The sequence below is a fragment of the Podarcis gaigeae genome (assembly GCF_964106915.1).
Source record: "Podarcis gaigeae genome assembly, chromosome: 17".
Lineage (NCBI taxonomy): Eukaryota > Metazoa > Chordata > Lepidosauria > Squamata > Lacertidae > Podarcis > Podarcis gaigeae.
The window spans coordinates 41,334,088-41,353,363 of NC_139694.1; the positions used below are offsets into that span (position 1 = coordinate 41,334,088).

General features: G+C 46.5%; 1 protein-coding gene across 3 annotated transcripts in view; it reads right to left on the bottom strand.

Annotated features, from left to right (window-relative positions):
* Nucleotides 1-373: 373 nt before the first annotated feature.
* The window catches only part of LOC310834931 (caM kinase-like vesicle-associated protein), a 54,484-nt gene continuing 35,581 nt past the window's right edge, over nt 374-19,276 (bottom strand). For all 3 annotated transcript variants that reach the window (XM_083719494.1, XM_083719495.1, XM_083719496.1), the window contains exons 2-11: nt 14,754-14,849; nt 12,112-12,243; nt 9,703-9,777; nt 8,780-8,918; nt 8,467-8,587; nt 8,217-8,292; nt 7,610-7,746; nt 6,577-6,655; nt 2,448-2,535; nt 374-1,574 (exon numbers count right to left, since the gene is read on the bottom strand). In XM_083719494.1, the coding sequence (XP_083575620.1) occupies nt 1,371-1,574; nt 2,448-2,535; nt 6,577-6,655; nt 7,610-7,746; nt 8,217-8,292; nt 8,467-8,587; nt 8,780-8,918; nt 9,703-9,777; nt 12,112-12,243; nt 14,754-14,849 (1,147 nt within the window). In that variant the 3' untranslated portion in view covers nt 374-1,370. The remainder of the gene's footprint in view (nt 1,575-2,447; nt 2,536-6,576; nt 6,656-7,609; nt 7,747-8,216; nt 8,293-8,466; nt 8,588-8,779; nt 8,919-9,702; nt 9,778-12,111; nt 12,244-14,753; nt 14,850-19,276) is intronic.

A 19,276-nucleotide genomic window follows, 5' to 3' on the forward strand; every position in this document is an offset into this window, starting at 1 on the left:
CATTCTAGATTATTCCTTTGGTTTGATCTAGGGAGGTACTTAAGACTCTCTGCCTGAAGCCTTGGGAGAGCCATTCCCAGTCACTAGAAATACTGAGCTAAGACGGACGAACAGGCCATTTTAGTATAAGGAAGCCTCCCTCTGCTTGCTTTTCTCACATTTGGCTTGCTTCAGCCCCAGAAGATTCCTCTGCTGTTTAAAGATGGCAGCATTATCACAGGACTACAGATTACAGAATCAAGCCAACAGAAAGCAGGGAACTGTATTTACTATATACAGATGGGGGGGGGGCCTTCTCCCACACCTTGTTTAAGGATTCCAGTACAAATTACCTCAATAATAACACTCACCATCAACAAAAAGAGATCATCAATAACCAGAGACTCTGTTTATTTTTTATTTCCCAGAGCTGCCCCAGGAGAGGGGAAAGACAGCACCAGGGGAGGGGCAGCTGGGAGGTTTCTGTATTAAAATAGCATCTTCATAAAACATGCAGCTGGCTTAGACATGCACCTCTCTTGCCCCTCCTTGCACAGTCCAGTTGAGGTTGGGGATCCAAACCAGGAGGGCAGTCATCTGTAACAAGTTTCCCACCTGGCTGCTGCTGCTGCCCCTGCTCAAAGTGAAATGCAGGACTGGGCAAATAGAACAGGGAAAGGCTGGGAAACGGATCCTTTCTCCATGTAATGGATTCTTCTCCAACACTTGCTTCACTAGCCTGAAACTGCTTCCCATTCCATTATTGGCTGATGTTTGCAAATGCTTGGCATATCCCAAGGCCCCCGCAAATAGGAGGACAAGGTTTCCCCTTCTTGGCTCATACGTCCAGCTTCTTTGTGGAGGAAGGGAACTCCTCTGAAGCCATTGTGACATCACAAAGGCAAGGATGCAGATGTGTGGGATGTGGATCCGTGAGGCCTGGGAGTGACAGTCACTCTGCAAGGCATTCCGCATTTGCGTTGGGGTGGTGGATGCAATATGGCAAGGGGCACAGCTGGCACCCACTACTGGGGAAGGCCTAGGAAGAAGTCTCCCCCCTCCCTTCTGCTCAGACAGGTGCATTTTCCAGGGAGCTGGGGGTGGGGTAGCTGACCACCACCCTGTCCTACCATATTTCTTATGCTCAGTCCACCCTTCCCATACACATCTCTGTAGGGTCGGGTCCATCTCTCCTTTTGGTTGCCTGTCTGTCCAGACCAAATAGCTCTTGCTCCTGACCAATGGCAGGGGTGGGGGAAGGGAATAACACTGCTAAGGGTCTCCCTAGTTCCTTGCCCTATATCTACCCTAACTACTGTCCCACAGACCCCACCCGCCCCTTCCAAGAGCAGAGAAGGCATCAGAATATGGGATCGGGGAAGCAGGGGCCATTATTCCTCCGCCTCCGTGACTTCCTCTATCTTGCTCTGCTGCTCCTGCGGTGTGCATGGCGTCTCCAAACGTTCGGCCAGCCTGGGTGCCTCAATGGTGACCTCATGAGCAACGCTCATGGAGGAACGCGGAGTCACGGGCAGACGGCCACCGACATCGGGAGCCCGGAGACGTTGCATGAATGTAGTAACACGAATGGCTTTCTGCAAAAAGAAGGGCAATGTCAAATAATGGCCCCCAGACCCCCATTTTTTCCTGAGTCTCCTGGTGACAAGGGGTATGACAGGCAGAGACATTCATAGCCTAGGCTGCCAAAACTGATAAGCAGGACAGAGCACAGCGCCATCTCTGACCTGCTTGCCATGGTTCCAGGGAAGCTGTCTACAGATTTCCTGGAACCATTGGCTTTGAAAGACACATCATGTCACATCGAATTGGGTTGCTGATGCATAGGGAAAGACTGAAGAGCCTCAGACTCAGCTAGCTCATCCTCCTCCTTTCACCCTGAGCTTGAGGCCAGAGCCACAATGGAAAGGTTGGTCCCATAGGCCTGGCCAGCACTTCATGTCAACTTAGTCTGTGCCCCAGAACACCTCCTGGTTCCCTAGACTCCCCTGCAGTGTATCTGCTTCCTACAACATCATAATTCTTATTACTGCCTAGATCAGAGGTCTTCAGCCTGTAGGTCAGAACCCACCGGTGGGTCATGAGGCAGCACCAAGTGGGTCACAGCAAAATTGTTGCTGCCCAGTTGGATTCCAGCTAAGACTGACTGGACCACATGCAGTGTGGTCAGGACACATTCTTCACATGGGACACTAATCTTGTTTGTTTCCACAAGTGCTGTAATATTTCAGGAGAAAGGCATGAGCTGTTTTTTAATAAGATACATATTTTTGACCGATCCCATGCCCTTCTTCCTCCAACTCTGCCTCTGGTGAGGGAGCTGCATTTGGAGCCAGGGGACTCTGATCAAAATTGCTGGATTTCAATAGCCTTTTGGCTAAGATAAAGTGGCTGACCACTGCTCTCTACTCCCCTTCATTCCCCACAGCGCCCCCATGTGACTCACTCACCCTCCATTTGGCCTTGGCAAAGTTCTTTTCAATCTGGGCGCAGACCCCTTCCTTGAGGTTCTTTTCAGAGGCAATGTTTCCAGATATCCTGAGAGGTAAAGAAGGTAGAATTGCAGGTGAGAGAGTGTAGGCTTTCAATAATACAGGGACAATTCAGTGTTTTTACCACCTGGTGTTCCTAGTGTTCTTAGACAAGAACCAGAAATAAGGAAAAGGCTCTGGGGACACCTGCAAGTTGGCACGGTTGTGGGAGGCATATTTAGTTAGTATCCTGCCTCTCTACCAAATGGAATACTGTAGTAAAAAAACAGTCAGTGAACACCAATGACTACATACAGCTTATGGGCCAAAGGCCTATCTAAATGAAAATGTATTTGCTAGTAGAACCTAGGAGCAGCCATTGAGGAGGCCCTCTCCCTCCCAAGGTCTTGCCAAATTCAAATGTTAGCAGGTCAGAAAAAAACCTCTCCCAAGGATCTGTGCACCTGAACATACCTTATGGAGCCCCAGAGAGAGGCTGGATGTGGTATGAAATATTCCCTCTAGATGGACTGATTGAAAGTCCTAGGCAGGAAACCAGATTCATACCCATTGCACAAGTCTGTCACCTCCAGAGAGTCGTCTGTACTTGGGTATGTTCTTTGAGATCAGAATATAACTGCAGTGACAAGGAGCATAAGTACACCCTGATAGGTCTCTAAATACAGTGGTGCCTCGCAAGACGGAAAACCCGCTAGACGAAAGGGTTTTCCGTTTTGGAGGCGCTTCGCAAAACGAATTTCTTTATGGGCTTGCTTCGCAAGACAAAAATGTCTTGCGAGTTCCTGCGGGTTTTTTCCCCTTCCCCCCCCCCTTTTCCTAAGCCGCTTATCAGCTGATCCGCTGATAAGCCGCTTAACAGCTGATCGCTAAAAGCCGCTAAACCGCTAATAGCGCTAATCCGTTAAGCTGTCAATGGGCTTGCTTCGCAAGACGAAAAAACCGCTATACGAAGAGCCTCACGGAACGGATTAATTTCGTCTTGCGAGGTACCACTGTAGTGGACACTTGTCCAGGCTGTACAATGGGCATGCCAGGCTGAGCTTGAATGATACAACACAGTGGGTTGCAATATATTACAAAAAAATTGAGGACATCCTGTCTGACCCATTAAGAAATATCATGAACAACATCTTAAAAGACGGAATCATGCTGGACTCTTGGAAAGACAGCCTTATTGCATGAATTCCAAAACAGGGAACGGACCATCTACTTATTAACAACTATAGGCCTATCGCACTTCTAAATAACGATTATAAATTATATGCAAATATTCTAGCTGAAAGATCCGAAAAAGTCTTCCAGATGATTATACACAATGACCAAGCTGGCGTTTTGCCCAGGAGACGCATTCATAGCAACACTAGAAACATCATAAACTTATTAGAGTATTTAGATTTAAGAATAGAAAAGAAGGCAGTCTTAATGGCTGCAGATGCTGAAAAAGCTTTTGTCAGGGTCTCCTGGAAATTTATGAAAGGTCTATTATATCATATGGATTTTGGTATACAGTATATAAAAGGGATTGAAGCAATATATTCAAAACAAAAAGCTAAAATAATAAATGGAAATATATCACAGGAGTGTGAAATCAGTAAAGGGGTCAGACAAGGCTGCCCACTATCCCCCTTAATCTTCATATTAACATTGGAAGTTTTATGTAAACGAATTAGGGAGGAAAAAGAAATAAAAGGGATTATGCGGGGAAATAGAAGTTACAGAATGAGGGCATTTGCTGACAATTTAATTATAACTACGGAGCAACCAAAACAGAGTTTTAACAAAGGCGTTGGAAATAATACATGGCTACGGTAAAGTTGCGGGGTTTAAACTGAATCTAAACAAGACAAAACTATTAGTTAAAAATCTGTCGCCAGATGAAAAAGCAGAATTAGAAAAAATAATACAAATTAAAATCTAACCCAAAATCAAGTATTTAGGATTATGGATAACACCAAAGAATATTAACTTATATGAAGATAATTATACCAATTGTTGGAAAGATATCAAAAGACAGTTGGAAACATGGACTAGGTTAAATTTATCATTCTTGGGCCGTATTTTGGTAATTAAAATGATAGTTTTACCAAAGCTACTCTTTCTATTCCAAATGATTCCAATTATAGGAAAGACCAGCAGTATCGACAAGTGGGAAAAAGAAATTTCTAAATTTTTGTGGAAGGGTAAAAGACCAAGAGTTAAGCATAAGATATTAATAGATACTATAGAAAGAGGTGGCTACAGGTTAACGGACTTGAAGCTATATTACATAGCCTCATGTCTTTTCTGGTTGAAAGATTGGTGTACATTTAAAAATTGGGATATTTTAGATCTAGAAGGTCATGATACCTGCTTTGGGTGGCATGGCTATCTTAATTACAGGAAGATAAAGGCGTATAGGAGTTTCTCAAACCATACAATATGAAATTGTATGGGTATACAATACATACCCATATATGGTATGGGAAAAATACAAAAGATATTTGGAACAGAAAACCCCAAGATGGAACTCTCCACTAGAAGCAATCACTGTTAAAAAATAATAATAACATCAAAGAGAACTGGATAACGTATAACACAATATTCAGGGAGGAAGAGGGTCAACTATTATTGATAAGTTATGAGAAAATAAAAGATCACTTTTTTAGTTGGCTAGAATACTTCCAGGTGAATGAAGTGTTCAGACAGGACAAGCAGATAGGTTTTGAAAAGGAGCCTTCAAGATTTGAAAGAGAACTACTGAATAGTAAAACCAAAATAAATAAATAACAAATAACAAACAAAATATTGTTGTATGTAATTTTTATTTCTCGGTTGTATTTTGTGGTGGTATGGTTGCGTTTTTTGTGATATAAAATCATTCAATAAAAATTATTAAAAATAAATAAATAGAATAAGCATTCCCAAACATGGGAATGCCTCACGTGGGGAATAATCCCAGGCATGCCTACTCAGAAGTAAGTCCTGTTCATTTCAGTGGGGCTTACTCCAAGGTATGTGTGTCTTGGACTGCAGTACTAAGACAGTGTTGTTTGACTATGGCCCTGTTGTTGTTGTTATTATTATTATTATTAGTTATTAGTAACATTTGTTAGTCCCACTTTGGTCTTCTCTTCCTAGAACAGGAACACACAGAGAGTGGCTAGTTCACCACCGTATGCAAACCAGCACTTGCAGTTTGTTTCTCTCTCAAAAACACCACCAGGAGTGGAAGAAGAAGAAGAGAAGAGTTTGGATTTGATATCCCGCTTTATCGCTACCCGAAGGAGTCTCAAAGCGGCTAACATTCTCCTTTCCCTTCCTCCCCCACATCAAACACTCTGCGAGGTGAGTGGGGCTGAGAGACTTCAGAGAAGTGGGACTGGCCCAAGGTCACCCAGCAGCTGCATGTGGAGGAGGGAAGCGAATCCGGTTCACCAGATTATGAGTCTACCGTTCTTAACCCCTACACCACACTGCTCTCTATGATTTTTCTTGGCTTCCTGCTTGCCAGGGCAAGCCCAAGTCATTTGGCTGCCTCAAATGGACAAAGTAGCACCCTTCTCCTATTCCATGTTCAGAGGTCAGCTAGTCTTACTTCAATGCTAGTATTGGGATAATATGCCCCGCCATACCTGCAGGGAGAAGGGTAGTTATGAGGGTGCAGGGTAGGCCTCCTGGCACACTCAGTTCACAAAAGAAGGGTATGTCCAGGGGGCTCAGGGGGAAGAGCTGCAGGGCTGTTCCCATTGCTCCTCAGAATCTGCTGCCTGAAGCCATTGCCTCAATCTTCGTAATGGTAGAACTGGCCCTGTGGTTCATAGTTTGTTCAGCAGAAACAGCTTATGGGTGCTGGTTCACACATAGTACTAAGCCAGTCACTCCAGTTTGTTAATGAAAAGCAGGAGGAAAATACGGATGGGGAAGAAATGGGGCAGATTATAGGCATGTTTTCCACACACATTCACACACGTCCTGCTAGTATTGATAGAATTTAGTTTCATTCATAGTCTTCTAATAAATGCTGCAATATGTAATAAACAACCAATTTTCCCCCATGCACATGTATGTTGAGGGCCCAGGGAGGGCCTCATGAATGGTGAATTCTCACCAGATATGTCCCAGTGCCTCCTGGGCAGTGATTCGTTGGTCCTGGTCAACTTCCATAAGCTGTGACACCAACTTTTTGGCTGCATGGGAGAAAGGAAAAGGGTGGTTGGGTGGGAAACATTAAAGAAAGTGAACAATCGTCGTCTCTGTCCCCCATCCCCCCCCATGACCCAGAGCAAGGTTGGAATACATGTTCTGTGGTAGAATGGACTTTACCATTTCAAGTAACAAGAGGAACATACATTTTGAATTCCTTATGTAGTTTTGGGGGGTGGAAAGAAGACCACCACAGTGAGGAGTGTGTGAGATACCCAGCCTCATATAGCCAACATGCTAAACTTTAATTAATGCATGAAGGGTTTAAAACCATAGAGTAAGCTGTCCTGCCAGGCTTATATTAGTCCTGCACTTTTTGTGATTGAAAATCCGCTGAGGCTCTTGCCAACAAGTACAGTCGTACCTCGGCTCCCGAACGCCTTGGGAGTCGAACGTTTCAGCTTCCGAACAATCGAAAACTGGGAGGGTTCCAGTTTTTGAATGTTCTTTCAGAAGCCAAAAGTCCGATGGAGCTTCCGCACCTTCCAGTTGACTGCAGGAGCTTCCTGCAGCTAATCAGAAGCCGCACTTTGGAAGCTGAACATTTCAGAAGTCGAACGGATTCTGTTCAACTTCCGAGGTATGACGGTACTTGCCCCAAACCCGGATCTTGGCATCCAGGGAATTATCCTTTTATTATAGCATATCTGTTTTCCTTTTAACCAAATCAACCCACACAGAAGATTGTGCTAAAAGATGCTCTCCCCATGTGTGCTTTATTCATTCATTCATTCATTCATTCATTCATTCATTCATTTAAACAAACAGGCAGAGTTTTATATTAACAACAAATGTCCTTCCCACTTGAAGCCTGAAATCGCCCACTTTCCGTCTTGGGATTCTACTGTCTCATTCATTGGCATGTCTAGACTAGGCTAGAGGAGTCTGGTCAGAATTGAGTCCGTTCCCAGAGTCCTGGCCAGGCCTCCCTCTCTTACCGGCAAGAGAGATGTCATCCCAATAGGGGGAGTCAAAGTCGTAGTCCCCAGCCAGAATTTTGCGGAATATCCGGCGGTTGTGGCTGTTGCTGCTCTCATCATCTGTGTCATCGTAGAACGGGGGGTTCCCAGACAGCCTGTTTTTTGGGGGGGCAGGTAATAGGGGTGAATCAAATCATTACAAGGCAACAGAAGACTTGGACCCAAGCAATTCTGAATCAAACACATCATTGAAATAATCATATATTCTAACGCCCAGGGAATAGCCTCGCAAGGCAGCATATAACTAAAGGAGATCCAGTGGGGGTAGAGTTGAGTGGTTAAAAAAATAAATAAGAATATGGAAGCATCTAGTCTCAGGAATCAGCAGTAAAAAATGTGGCCAAAGAAAGGCAGACAGGAAGAAATGAGTCTTCAAGGAACATCTGAAGACCTGCCCTGAAGGCCCTGTGCTTTGTGTCTGCCAATCTCAGAGGCCGTACCTGTGGGTCAGATGTCTGGCGAACCATGTCTGTCAAGCTTGTTGTGAGACTGCCACTTTGGCCTTTCCTAGGTTCCTTTCTGCCCACCTTTTCCACACACACACAAAAATGCTGGTGGAACTCACAGAATAAACATGATAACTCCAACAGCCCAGCAGTCAACAGGACGTCCATAGCGTTGCCGAGCAACCACTTCAGGAGCTGTGGGGAGAGACACATATGGGTCAGAGGGGGAAAACATTTAAGAGCTGGTTAAGACAAAGCTCCTAGTTTCTGTCAATGTGCCATGAAGGCCAGTTAGAGCTGTACAGGGGAGGAGAAATCATGCCTCTTAGTTTTAATCCAGCTCTGGGAAAGGGAAAGACATATCCATACCCAAATATTCAGGGGTGCCGCATGGTTCTGTGATGGCCCCGTTCTCGAAGCGTGAGAGGTAAAAATCCCGCAGTACCACCTTGGAGCGATTGTTCTGGTTGTAGTACATGAGATTCTCCAGCTGGAGGCAGCAGAGACACAGGTGAACAAAGTTAGCCATCATCTCTCCCCAGCCCTAAAACGGTACAGTGCAGTACAATGTATTTCGGGTCCCTTTGGGCCTTTTCCTCTTGTTGGAAGAGTGAAAGGCCCATCAGAGAGAGGGAGGTCACTCTGAGCATGTCAGGCCTGGGATCCAGGAATCTTTCCTTACCTTGAGATTGCGATGAACAATGTGCAGGTTATGTAAATAGGCCAATGCCTCCAGCACCTGCCGGACAACATTGCTGGCATCCTTTTCCGTGTAGTAGCCCTGGTCCAGGATCCAGTCAAAAACATCCCCACCAGTGGCCCTGCAGGCAACACACAGAATTCAGCGTGAGTTGTGGAATCAACGGAAAGAGGGCAGCACACCCCATTCCTCACTGGGCACTGCTGGATTCGGAGTAGCCAGACAACAGAATGGATTGCAGAAAAGTGACAGCCCAAGTGATTCCTACGTTGCTCTTCCAAAGACTAGGACCCCGGGAGATCAGAGTTCAAATCCCCACTCAGCCACAACGCTCACTGGGGGACCTTAAGCGAGGCAGCCAGCCTGACCTACTTCACAGGGTTGTTGTGAGGATAAAATGGACAAGCGGTGGACCATGTTTGCTACCTTGAGTTCCTTGGAGTCAAGGTGGGATATAAAAGTAGCAGGGATGTGCAAACATTCAGAGGCAAAAGTGGGCAGAGCAGCTAATGCAAATGTTACTTTTGCAAAGTGAGATCACTTTAAATATGCCCCTGTCTAGCCTCCACTTGGCAAGTGAGAGGCATTATCAGAGTTCAATGGCACAGCCCAACCAAGCAATTCTCAATACCCAGTCAAGCGCACACAAACGCCTAGCATGGTTTAATCAGCTTTACACAAATTGAAATGGCACTGGCATTATTTCTGTGATAGTAAGTTGTTTTTAACTGCTTTTAACATTGTACTTTAATTGTTCTAACCTGCCCCAAGCCCTTCAGGTGGGATGAGGGTATGATGACGTTCAGGGCAGGTGGAAGGGCTCCTTGCCCTCTCAACCAGCTGCTTCTTGGGCACATTTGTGCCTGACATGTCATAGTACGCCTACACCTCCCAGTGAAACTTACAGTTCCTGGATGATGTAGAATTCCTTCCTCGTCTCAAAGGTGTCAATCAGTTGCAAGATGTTGGGGTGACTCACCCTGGAAGAAAAATGCAGAGATGCATTAGCTCCTGTCCTGCTCCCTCCACGAGTATCCACTCCCCACCCCTCCGAACTGCTTCAGTACCAGCCCAGTCCTCTATCTCCTCTCTCTCCTGATCTGACTCCTTCCACCATTCTTGCTGCCTGTCCCCTGCAAGTTTGGCTTTGTTGTTTGCACCTGAGGGACCATTTGTGCAAAGACCAAGTCAGCAGAAATCCCAGCCAGCCCCCAAGGCCCTATTCAATAATGCATGCCTGGCCTTTAGATCTCTAAAGAAGCTAAAACCAGCTCTGATGATGTCAGGTTGAGCAGGGAATCAAGCGCACAGCTTTGATGGTGGCAAACAGAGATGCGGGGAGGGTTGGCTGCTTGCAATTTGGGATGGAAACAGGCGAGGGGCTGCCACCTTTCCCTTTTGGCTCCCTCTGCCTTAGGCTTTCTTTCTTTCTTTCTTTCTTTCTTTCTTTCTTTCTTTCTTTCTTTCTTTCTTTCCTTCTTTCCTTCTTTTACATCTACCTGCCTTGCAAAAACGAAGACTCGCTTAAAGAGAAATATTAATATTCCTCCTTTCCCCCTAGCAAATGCTAGCACAAAATGACGGTGAGAGTTATGTGAGTGCTCACATGGGTCGGGCTGTGCAACTACAAAGCAGAAATAGGGATATTTTCCAAATGATGTGACAGTTAGCACCTCAAGTTAAGGTTGTCTTTAGCAGGCATGAAATCTGTTGCCGTTAGCAGCAAAATTAACTGTAAAAGCTAGGTTTAACAGCATGGGTGTAGCCGGGGGGGGCAGGGAGGCAGCTGCCCCCCCATCAAGCAAAACAATAAAAAAACTTAACTAATTGAGGTTCTGTCCCCCCAACATGGAGCCTGCCCCCTGGTGCAGTTAAAAGCAGATTAGGCATGATTTTCAAGGCTGGGTGTGGCATGAACAGAAAGTGGCAAGGGCCCTCTCTCCTCACACTTCAACTGCACTCTGTTGGTATGGGAAATCACACATCCTCACAGAACACTACACATGTAGTTTCATCCACAGCCTGAAGAACTTGGGAACCCCACACAAACCCCGTTTTATTCTGTTTTTAATCTGTTGTTGGCTGCCCAGAGTGTCTGGGGAAACCCAGCCGCATCACTGGGGTATAAATAATAATAATAAAATATTATTATTATTATTATTATTATTATTATTATTATTATTATTATTAACTTTGAATTTTGTGATACATTGGGGGGGTATACAAATATTAATGAAACAATCACAGTGCCAGAAACCACTGGGATTATAAATGCCACTTAATGTTTGTTTTGCAGTTCTCAGCAATCTTTCAGTGCTGCAGCATCTAACGTCTGGAACTGCCTGCCAATTGACATTAGACAGTCACCTTCACTTTATTGTTCTTGGTGTCTGCTAAAAGCGTTTTTGTTTAAGCAAGGCTGCCAAGATGTGTAAAGTTGGCATGTATTTTAATGTGTAATTTTATTTTGGGGTGTGTGTGTTTGTGTGTGTGTGTGTGTAATTGGTGGCTTTCCACCATCAAAGCTGTGCGCTTGATTCCCTGCTCAACCTGACATCATCAGAGCTGGTTTTAGCTTCTTTAGAGATCTAAAGGCCAGGCATGCATTATTGAATAGGGCCTTGGGGGCTGGCTGGGATTTCTGCTGACTTGGTCTTTGCACAAATGGTCCCTCGGGTGCAAACAACAAAGCCAAACTTGCAGGGGACAGGCAGCAAGAATGGTGGAAGGAGTGCGTATATATACCCACATACCCACAACAGATGGCAACCTTTTTGTCCTGATGCATTTGCTTTCGTGAATATTATTATTCTCCTTTCATGTCCCCCAGTCTCCCTGTCTCATTTCCTCACAATCCTGGAGCTTCCCAGCCCCAACGCCTCACTTTCGTTGCTATAACTGAACATTTAGCTGCGAGCTTAACTCTGGCTCGGTGGCCATGAACTCGCTCCACAGCCTGTCAACTTGGCGGTTTGCTGAAAAGAAGCTACAGGGAGTGTTATGATTTACAGAAGCACAGCTTCTTTCTCCCCAGAACAGCAGAGAAAACACACAAGCTTTATACACAGATGAGGGCCAGGGAGCACCCGGGAGTCCACTGGCACAGAGACGCCAACCTGGGCAGCCTGCGGGATGGAGGGACCTTTGGCAAAGGGACTTTGGGGAGGTAAGAATAATATTTCTACCCCAGCCATTCTGCTTACCCTGCCACTTTCCCTGGGAAAACCCACAATCAAGTTTCCGAGCGAGGGCAAGTGTGGATGACTCCCAGCATCCTCCCCCCCCCCTCCTAAACCCCCATCTCAGACACGTACATCTTCAGGATGAGAATTTCATTCTTGGCTGCCCTTCGCACCTTGCGCCCGTCTTTCTTGAGAAACTTCTTGCAGATATACAGTCGGTCTGTCTGGTGTTCGCGGGCCACACAAATCTCACAGAACTCCTTCCTGTAGGACAAGGGAGGGCAAAAAAGAAACCCACTTTCGCTGTGAAAACTGCTCTGCTGCTGCTAGATGAGCCGCCCAGGCTGCCTCGTTCAGCCTCTTGCTTTCTCGAGTAGCTGGCCAGATCATGTCTTGGGGAAGCAAGCAAGCAGGGCAGAAAGGTGATAGCCTGTGCCCTGTTGCCTCAGACTTTAGAGGGCCCTTTCAGCTGCCATGGCTGATAAACAATCATATATCAGTTCTCCATGCTTTGGGTTGGAGGCCACTTTTTGGAGTGTAGCATAGCTTTTAGGGGAGGAATAGGGAACCTGTGACCCACCTGATATTGCTGGACTACAAGTCCCATCATTCCTGACCTTTGGCCATGCTGGGTGGGGTTGATGGAACTTTTGGAGGATACCCCATTCCCATTCTCAAGTGGTGGACTGGGACCTGGGAGGTAAAGGTAAAGGTAAAGGTCCCCCTGCCCGTACGGGCCAGTCTTGCCAGACTCTGGGGTTGTGCGCCCATCTCACTCAAGAGGCCAGGGGCCAGCGCTGTCCGGAGACACTTCCGGGTCACGTGGCCAGCGTGACATCGCTGCTCTGGCGAGCCAGAGCCGCACACGGAAACGCCGTTTACCTTCCCGCTGGTAAGCGGTCCCTATTTATCTACTTGCACCCGGAGGTGCTTTCGAACTGCTAGGTTGGCAGGCGCTGGGACCGAGCAGCAGGAGCGCACCCCGCCACAGGGATTCGAACCGCCGACCTTTCGATCGGCAAGCCCTAGGCGCTGAGGCTTTAACCCACAGCGCCACCTGCGTCCCTGGGACCTGGGAGACCAGGGTTCAAATCCTCATCAGCCAGGAAACTCACTTGGTGACCTTGGGCTATCACTATCTCAACAGATCCTACCTCACAAGGTTGTTGTGAGGAGGAAGTGAGGACATGGGCTGCCTTCTCTCCTCGGAGGGAAGGCATAATAATAATAATAATAATAATAATAATAATAATAATAATAAATTTTATTTATATCCCGCCCTCCCCAGCCGAAGCCGGGCTCAGAGCGGCTAACATCAAATGAATAACATATTAACATAAAATCAGACAATCAATTAAAATACATCCTCAAATCAGGATCAGAATAAAATCCAATCAGATGGCAACCTGCAGATTAGGGTTGGGGACCTTAAATACTCATTAGGCCCAACTGTTTGTGCTGAACTTATATGGGCCTGTGAGAAAAATTGGGAGGCCACTTTCATGCAAGTTCTTATGAAAGGGGAGAGGGAGTCAGACTGAACCCTGACCAAAGGCCTGGCAGAACAGCTCCGTCTTGCAGGCCCTGCGGAAAGATGTCAAGTCCCGCAGGGCCCTTGTCTCTTGTGACAGAGCGTTCCACCAGATCGGAGCCACAGCCGAAAAAGCCCTGGCTCTAGTTGAGGCCAGCCTAACTTCTCTGTGGCCTGGGACCTTCAAGATGTTTTTATTTGAAGACTGTAAGTTTCTCTGTGGGACATACCAGGAAAGGCGGTCTCGTAGGTACGAGGGTCCTAGGCCATATAGGGCTTTAAAGGTTAAAACCAGCACCTTCAACCTGATCCTGTACTCCACCGGGAGCCAGTGCAGCTGGTAGAGTACCGGATGAATGTGATCTCGCATGAAGTAAATGCAATGACCAAACCAAGTCCAGAGGCACCCGGGCAAGTTTGAATGGTTGTGGTGCATTGAAGATGCCAAATAGACTGGCTGGACATTTGCCGCCTGTGCTGTCCTGAAGGGACTACCCTCTGGCCTTCATCTTGTCTCTCCCAGCAGCCAGTTCATGGATCCTTCGCAGCCTAGGAGGCCATTTTGGAGAAGCCCTGCTCCTCTTCTTCCTGCTCACTTGTGGCAAAATGGCAGGCAGGGTATGGGCGAAAACGAAAGCAACTATCGCCGGAGCTGCTAACTGTCCCTTGCTCACCGGCTGCATATGTGCCGTGCATTTAGAGCACACCCTACACCCCAGGGAATCTTGGGAACTGCCGTTTGTTAAGGGTGCTGGGAATTATAGCTTTGTGAAGAATAAGCTACAGATCCCAGCATTCTTTGGGGGGAAATGTGCTTTAAAAGTACACAGCTATTATGTGTGTCAGGGGCACTGAAGGCAGAGCAAAGGGAAGGAAGGGGTTAAGGGCTAACGGGGTGGGCAGCCGCAAAGCAGTGGCATGAGAGGCGTGAGGCCAAGAGCTCTGTCCTGCTGCCAAGTGCCAACTTCCACATGCGCCAGGCAAGGGTGAGAAGATGCTGTGGCTGCTCTGAGGCTGCCGGGTGCAGGATGGCCGTGCGAAAGAGAAGAAAGGGTGCTGCAGCTGTGCCAGAAATGCCAAAGGGCGTCTGGCCAACTGCTGTGACAGGACATTCCAAATAATGGGTGGCAAAGACACAAAGACCCGCCAGTGGCCTGGCTCCTTTGCTCCCTGGGGTGCTTCCCCGGAGGCCACAGGGAACTGCTCTTCAGCCGGGGGCTCTTCATTCTGCTACCCTACTTACGCCCGTAGCAGCTGCCCAATCTCATACTTGTCCGTGATGTCAGACAGGCTGTTGTAGTTCTTGTCATCCCGAAGTCCGATGCAGCCAAACGGCATCCTGAGGAAAAGCAAAGTGGGCTGAAATGATTCCCAGTATAATCTGGGGACCCAGGGAGGAGGGGGCCGCCGGCCAGGCCAGTATTTCCTGCTCTGACTTGCAGCAGCCTTCTAGTCTATCAGGCATGAGACATTCCCAGATCCATCTGAAAACATCATGCAAAGCATTTGTGGATCTTCCCCAAATCTTCCTTCCTTAGATTTCTTATCCACCCTTCACCAAAAAGTCTCACATACCCTCCAACGTTCTCTGATGAAAATAGGGGTGCCATATTCCATAATAATGGGTGGCTTCCAACATATATAAAAACATAAGCAAATATTAAACCTTAAAAAACTTCCCTATCCTGGGCTGTCTTCTAAAGGTTGTGTAGTTACTTATCTCCTTGGCTCAGGAGTCACCTCACTCCCTACCCACTAACATTTCTCTGATGAAAATAGGGACATCCTAAGGAAAATAGGAACATTCTGGAATCAAATCGGAAATTGGGATGGCTTTCATAAAACCGGGACTGCACCTGTTTTAGCTGCACCTCTGTGGGAAGTCACTTCTGCAATTTAGGGGCTGCCACAGAGAACTAGCCCCCTCCCAGGCCAAGCTTCCCTAAGCTTCTGAGGATAGTAAAAATACCAAGGGAATCAGCGTAACATTAAATAAGAATTAAGGAAACTTTTTGTTCTTGCAGCTGTTCGAATTCTGTGCAGCCCCTAAATATTGGAGTACGAACATAAACAGGTCAGTAGGTTTTGTTTTAAGTGAACAAATTGAGTTTTGTGTGTGCAGAATTTAGCAAAATGTTTTAACATGCGTTTTTTAGCTTCCTGGTTCCCTTCCAAAGAACTGCAAAGTGCCTATCACCCAACGACTGGCATACACACACTCCACGCCAGATCCATGCAACCAGAACCCCTCTTGCCACCCTCTTCACAGCATGGGGGGCTGCCTGGGACCCCTAAACCTGGTCCTAACTGGAACCATTGCCCCCTTGGAAGGGAGGAATAGGGGCCGCGACACACAGAGGCACCTCCTGCTGCCATGACCCTTTCTCCTGTCAACATTCCCTTCATGCCTCGTTAGCGCGGCCTTCACACTCCAGAGGCAAGGAGCAGCTAGAGCGGAAGAGCACGCACATCTCCTTTCAGGGCTGGGAACAAAACCCTTGACTTCTCTCTCTCTCACACACCAGCCCAAATACATCTGTCTACATGCTGTGTGCACATTTCTGGCTTAAGAGGCAGCTACGTTGTTCTTTTACTCAATCCAGATCAAAGCCAGTTTGATAGGGAAATGCATAAAAATGCAGAATTTCCCAAGAAGCAACAGGATAGATATGGATTGTGCCTAACATGGTGTGTCCACCACTCCCCAAACCAGAGGTGGGAGTGCATAGGATGCAAAGCACATGGGAAGCACATAGCCTCCATTACATGCCTCTCCCAAGGCTAAAGAGAGAACCAGGGGTCCTGGTTCCCTCAGCACCACGGAAAGCATGGTGACACATCAGACAGCACAAACAGCACCCCCTCCAGGGATGATAGGTGGGGGACCTGTTCAAATGATGCCCTTCAAATGATGCTCTACTGTAACTCCCACCATTCCTGGCCATTGGCCATGTTTGCTGGCACTCATAGAAGTTCTAGTTCAGCAACCTCTGGAGGGCCAAAAGTTCCCCATCCCTATATGACATCTCCCCTCCCCAAGGATCTCAATCCAGAGAAGACGAATTGTGCAGAAGCCTTGTGGAAATTAATGAGACTTACAGTAACATAAGAATAGACCTGCTTGATCAAGCCAGTGGCCCATCTAGTCCCACATCCCACACAATGTCCAACCAGATGCCGATGGGAAGCTCACCAGCAGGACCATCTCCCCACCTGGGATTCCCAGCAACCAGAATTCCAAGACAAACGACCTCCAGCAGTGGAAACAGAAGATGGCCATCCTGCCTAGTAGCTATTAATAGCTGCCACAGACTGATTGGATGCAGAGCTTGTTATTCCTAAAATCTCAAGTTCTTTTTCATTAATGTGGTTGTGTGTTAAAGCACATTGTACAAAAGCAACACTTTTGACCCGAGATAGCTCTGGGGCATTTCAAAAGTGGGAAATTATTTTGTGGTCCATGGGCTATCTTTTTCTTTGGTTATCCCTTGTAGCTGAGTAAGATTGTCTTCCATAAACACGGTTTTAACAATGAGTCTGTAAGAGACTGTGGAGGCCAATTCTGGATCCACACATCCTTCCACAGTGGGGATATTGGTTTCCGGACGGGAGTTGGTCCCAGTGAGGGTTTGCCAAACGTGCCTTCCTCTTAGCACGTTTCTCTCTTTCATCCTGAGTTTAAGTGCCTTCAAAACCCAAGACACCTTTGGTAAAGGCTGTTCTCCAACTGGAGTGCTTGCAGACCAGTGTTTCCCAGTTGTCAGTGTTTATACTACATTTTTTTTAGATTTGCCTTGAGAGAGTCTTTTAACCTCTTTTTTTGACCACCAGCATTACGCTTTCCATTTTTAAGTTCTGAATAGAGTAGTTCCTTTGGAAGACGATAATCAGGCATCTGAACAATATGACCAGACCAACCAAGTTGATATTGAAGAATCATTGCTTCAACACTGGTGATCTTTGCTTCTTCTAGTACACTGGTATTTGTTCACCTGTCTTCCCAAGTCATGTGTAAAAGTTTTCAGTGACACCATTGATGGAATCTTTCGAGGAGTTGATGATGGCGTTTATAAGTGGTCCATGTTTCCCAAGCGTACAGTAAGGCTGGCAGTACACTAGCTTTGTAAACAAGCATTTTGGTTCCCCTGTGAATGTCCTGGTCCTCAAATACTCTGTGTTTCAATCAGGAGAAAACTACAGAGCTCAGGCAATGCTAGATTTCGGCATCAGTGTTGGCCCTTGTGGAAAGATAACTGTGCAGGTAGGGAAAGTGATCAACATTTTCCAACGTTACACCATTAAGTTGGATTTGAGGTGCTGCCAATGGGTTGTTTTGTGCTTGTTGGTGCAGCACTTTGGTTTTTTTGGATATTGAGCAATAGCCCAAGTTTTCTTTGAAAGCTTCTTTGAAGATATTTAGGATGGTTTGGGTAGTTGTACAAACTATGTTGTCATCAGCATACTGAAGCTCTATGACTTAAGTTATGGTAACCTTACTCTTTGCTTCCAACCTACTCAGATTAAAGAGCTTTTCATTTGTTTGATTCAGTATATGATTTCTACCCCGGTGGGGAGTTTCCCTTTGACAAACTGTAGGATCATGACAATGAAAATAATAAATAGAGTTAGGGCAATAGCACAACCCTGTTTAACACCTGATCCCACTTGTGAATGGTTCACTTTGAGAGCCATTGCTATCTGCAATTGCTGCTGTCATATTATCATGTTCACAAATTTATCTGGGCAGCCAGTTTTCAGAAGGACAGTCCACAGGGCATTGAGATGTACAGTGTTGAAGGCCTTAAAGGTAAAGGGACCCCTGACCATTAGGTCCAGTCGCAAATGACTCTGGGATTGTGGCGCTCATCTCGCTTTATTGGCCGAGGGAGCCGGCGTACAGCTTCCGGGTCATGTGATCAGCATGACTAAGCCACTTCTGGCGAACCAGAGCAGCGCATGGAAATGCCGTTTACCTTCCTGGCGGAGTGGTACCTATTTATCTACTTGCACATCGTGCTTTCGAACTGCTAGGTTGGCAGGAGCAGGGACCGAACAACGGGAGCTCACCCCGTTGCAGGAATTTGAACTGCTAACCTTCTGATCAGCAATCCCTAGGCTCAATAAATGCTGTATACAGGGTTTGGTTTTGCTCTCTGCATTTTTCTTGAAGCTGTCAAGAGGTGAAAATCATGTCCACTGTTCCCCTAGAAGGTTAAAAACCATTTTGGGATTTAGGAAGGGTCACCTCAGATATTGTTAAGAGACAGTTTGCTAAGATCCTTGCAAGAATTTTGCCGGCCTCAGCTAGTAAAGAGATGCCATGATAGATTCTGCAATCCGTTCTGTCACCTTTTTCATGTTCATGATAATTTTGGCATCCCTAAAGTCTACTGGGATCTCCTCTCTCTCCCAGATTTTTTCGATGAGCGTGTGAAGTTGTTGTATAAGTTTAATTCCGCCCACTTTGAAGACTTGGGCAGGTATCCCAACAGGTCCTCTGGCTTTGTTGTTTTTCATTTGGTTAATAGCTGTACACAGCTCTCCCAGATTTGGAGATACTGCAAGCTCATCTCTAATTTGTTTTTGTGGGATTTGTGAGAGGACCTCAGCAGCTACAGGGGAGTTGTAGTTAAGGAGATGCTGGTATATATAAACCTCCCTGTTATAAGTAGCCATGATAGTGGGAAAGGGAGACTCTGGGATGCCATGGCCCTTAGGCATGGTTATTATGGGGTGCCAGCTGTATGATCTTACTCACCCTTTTAG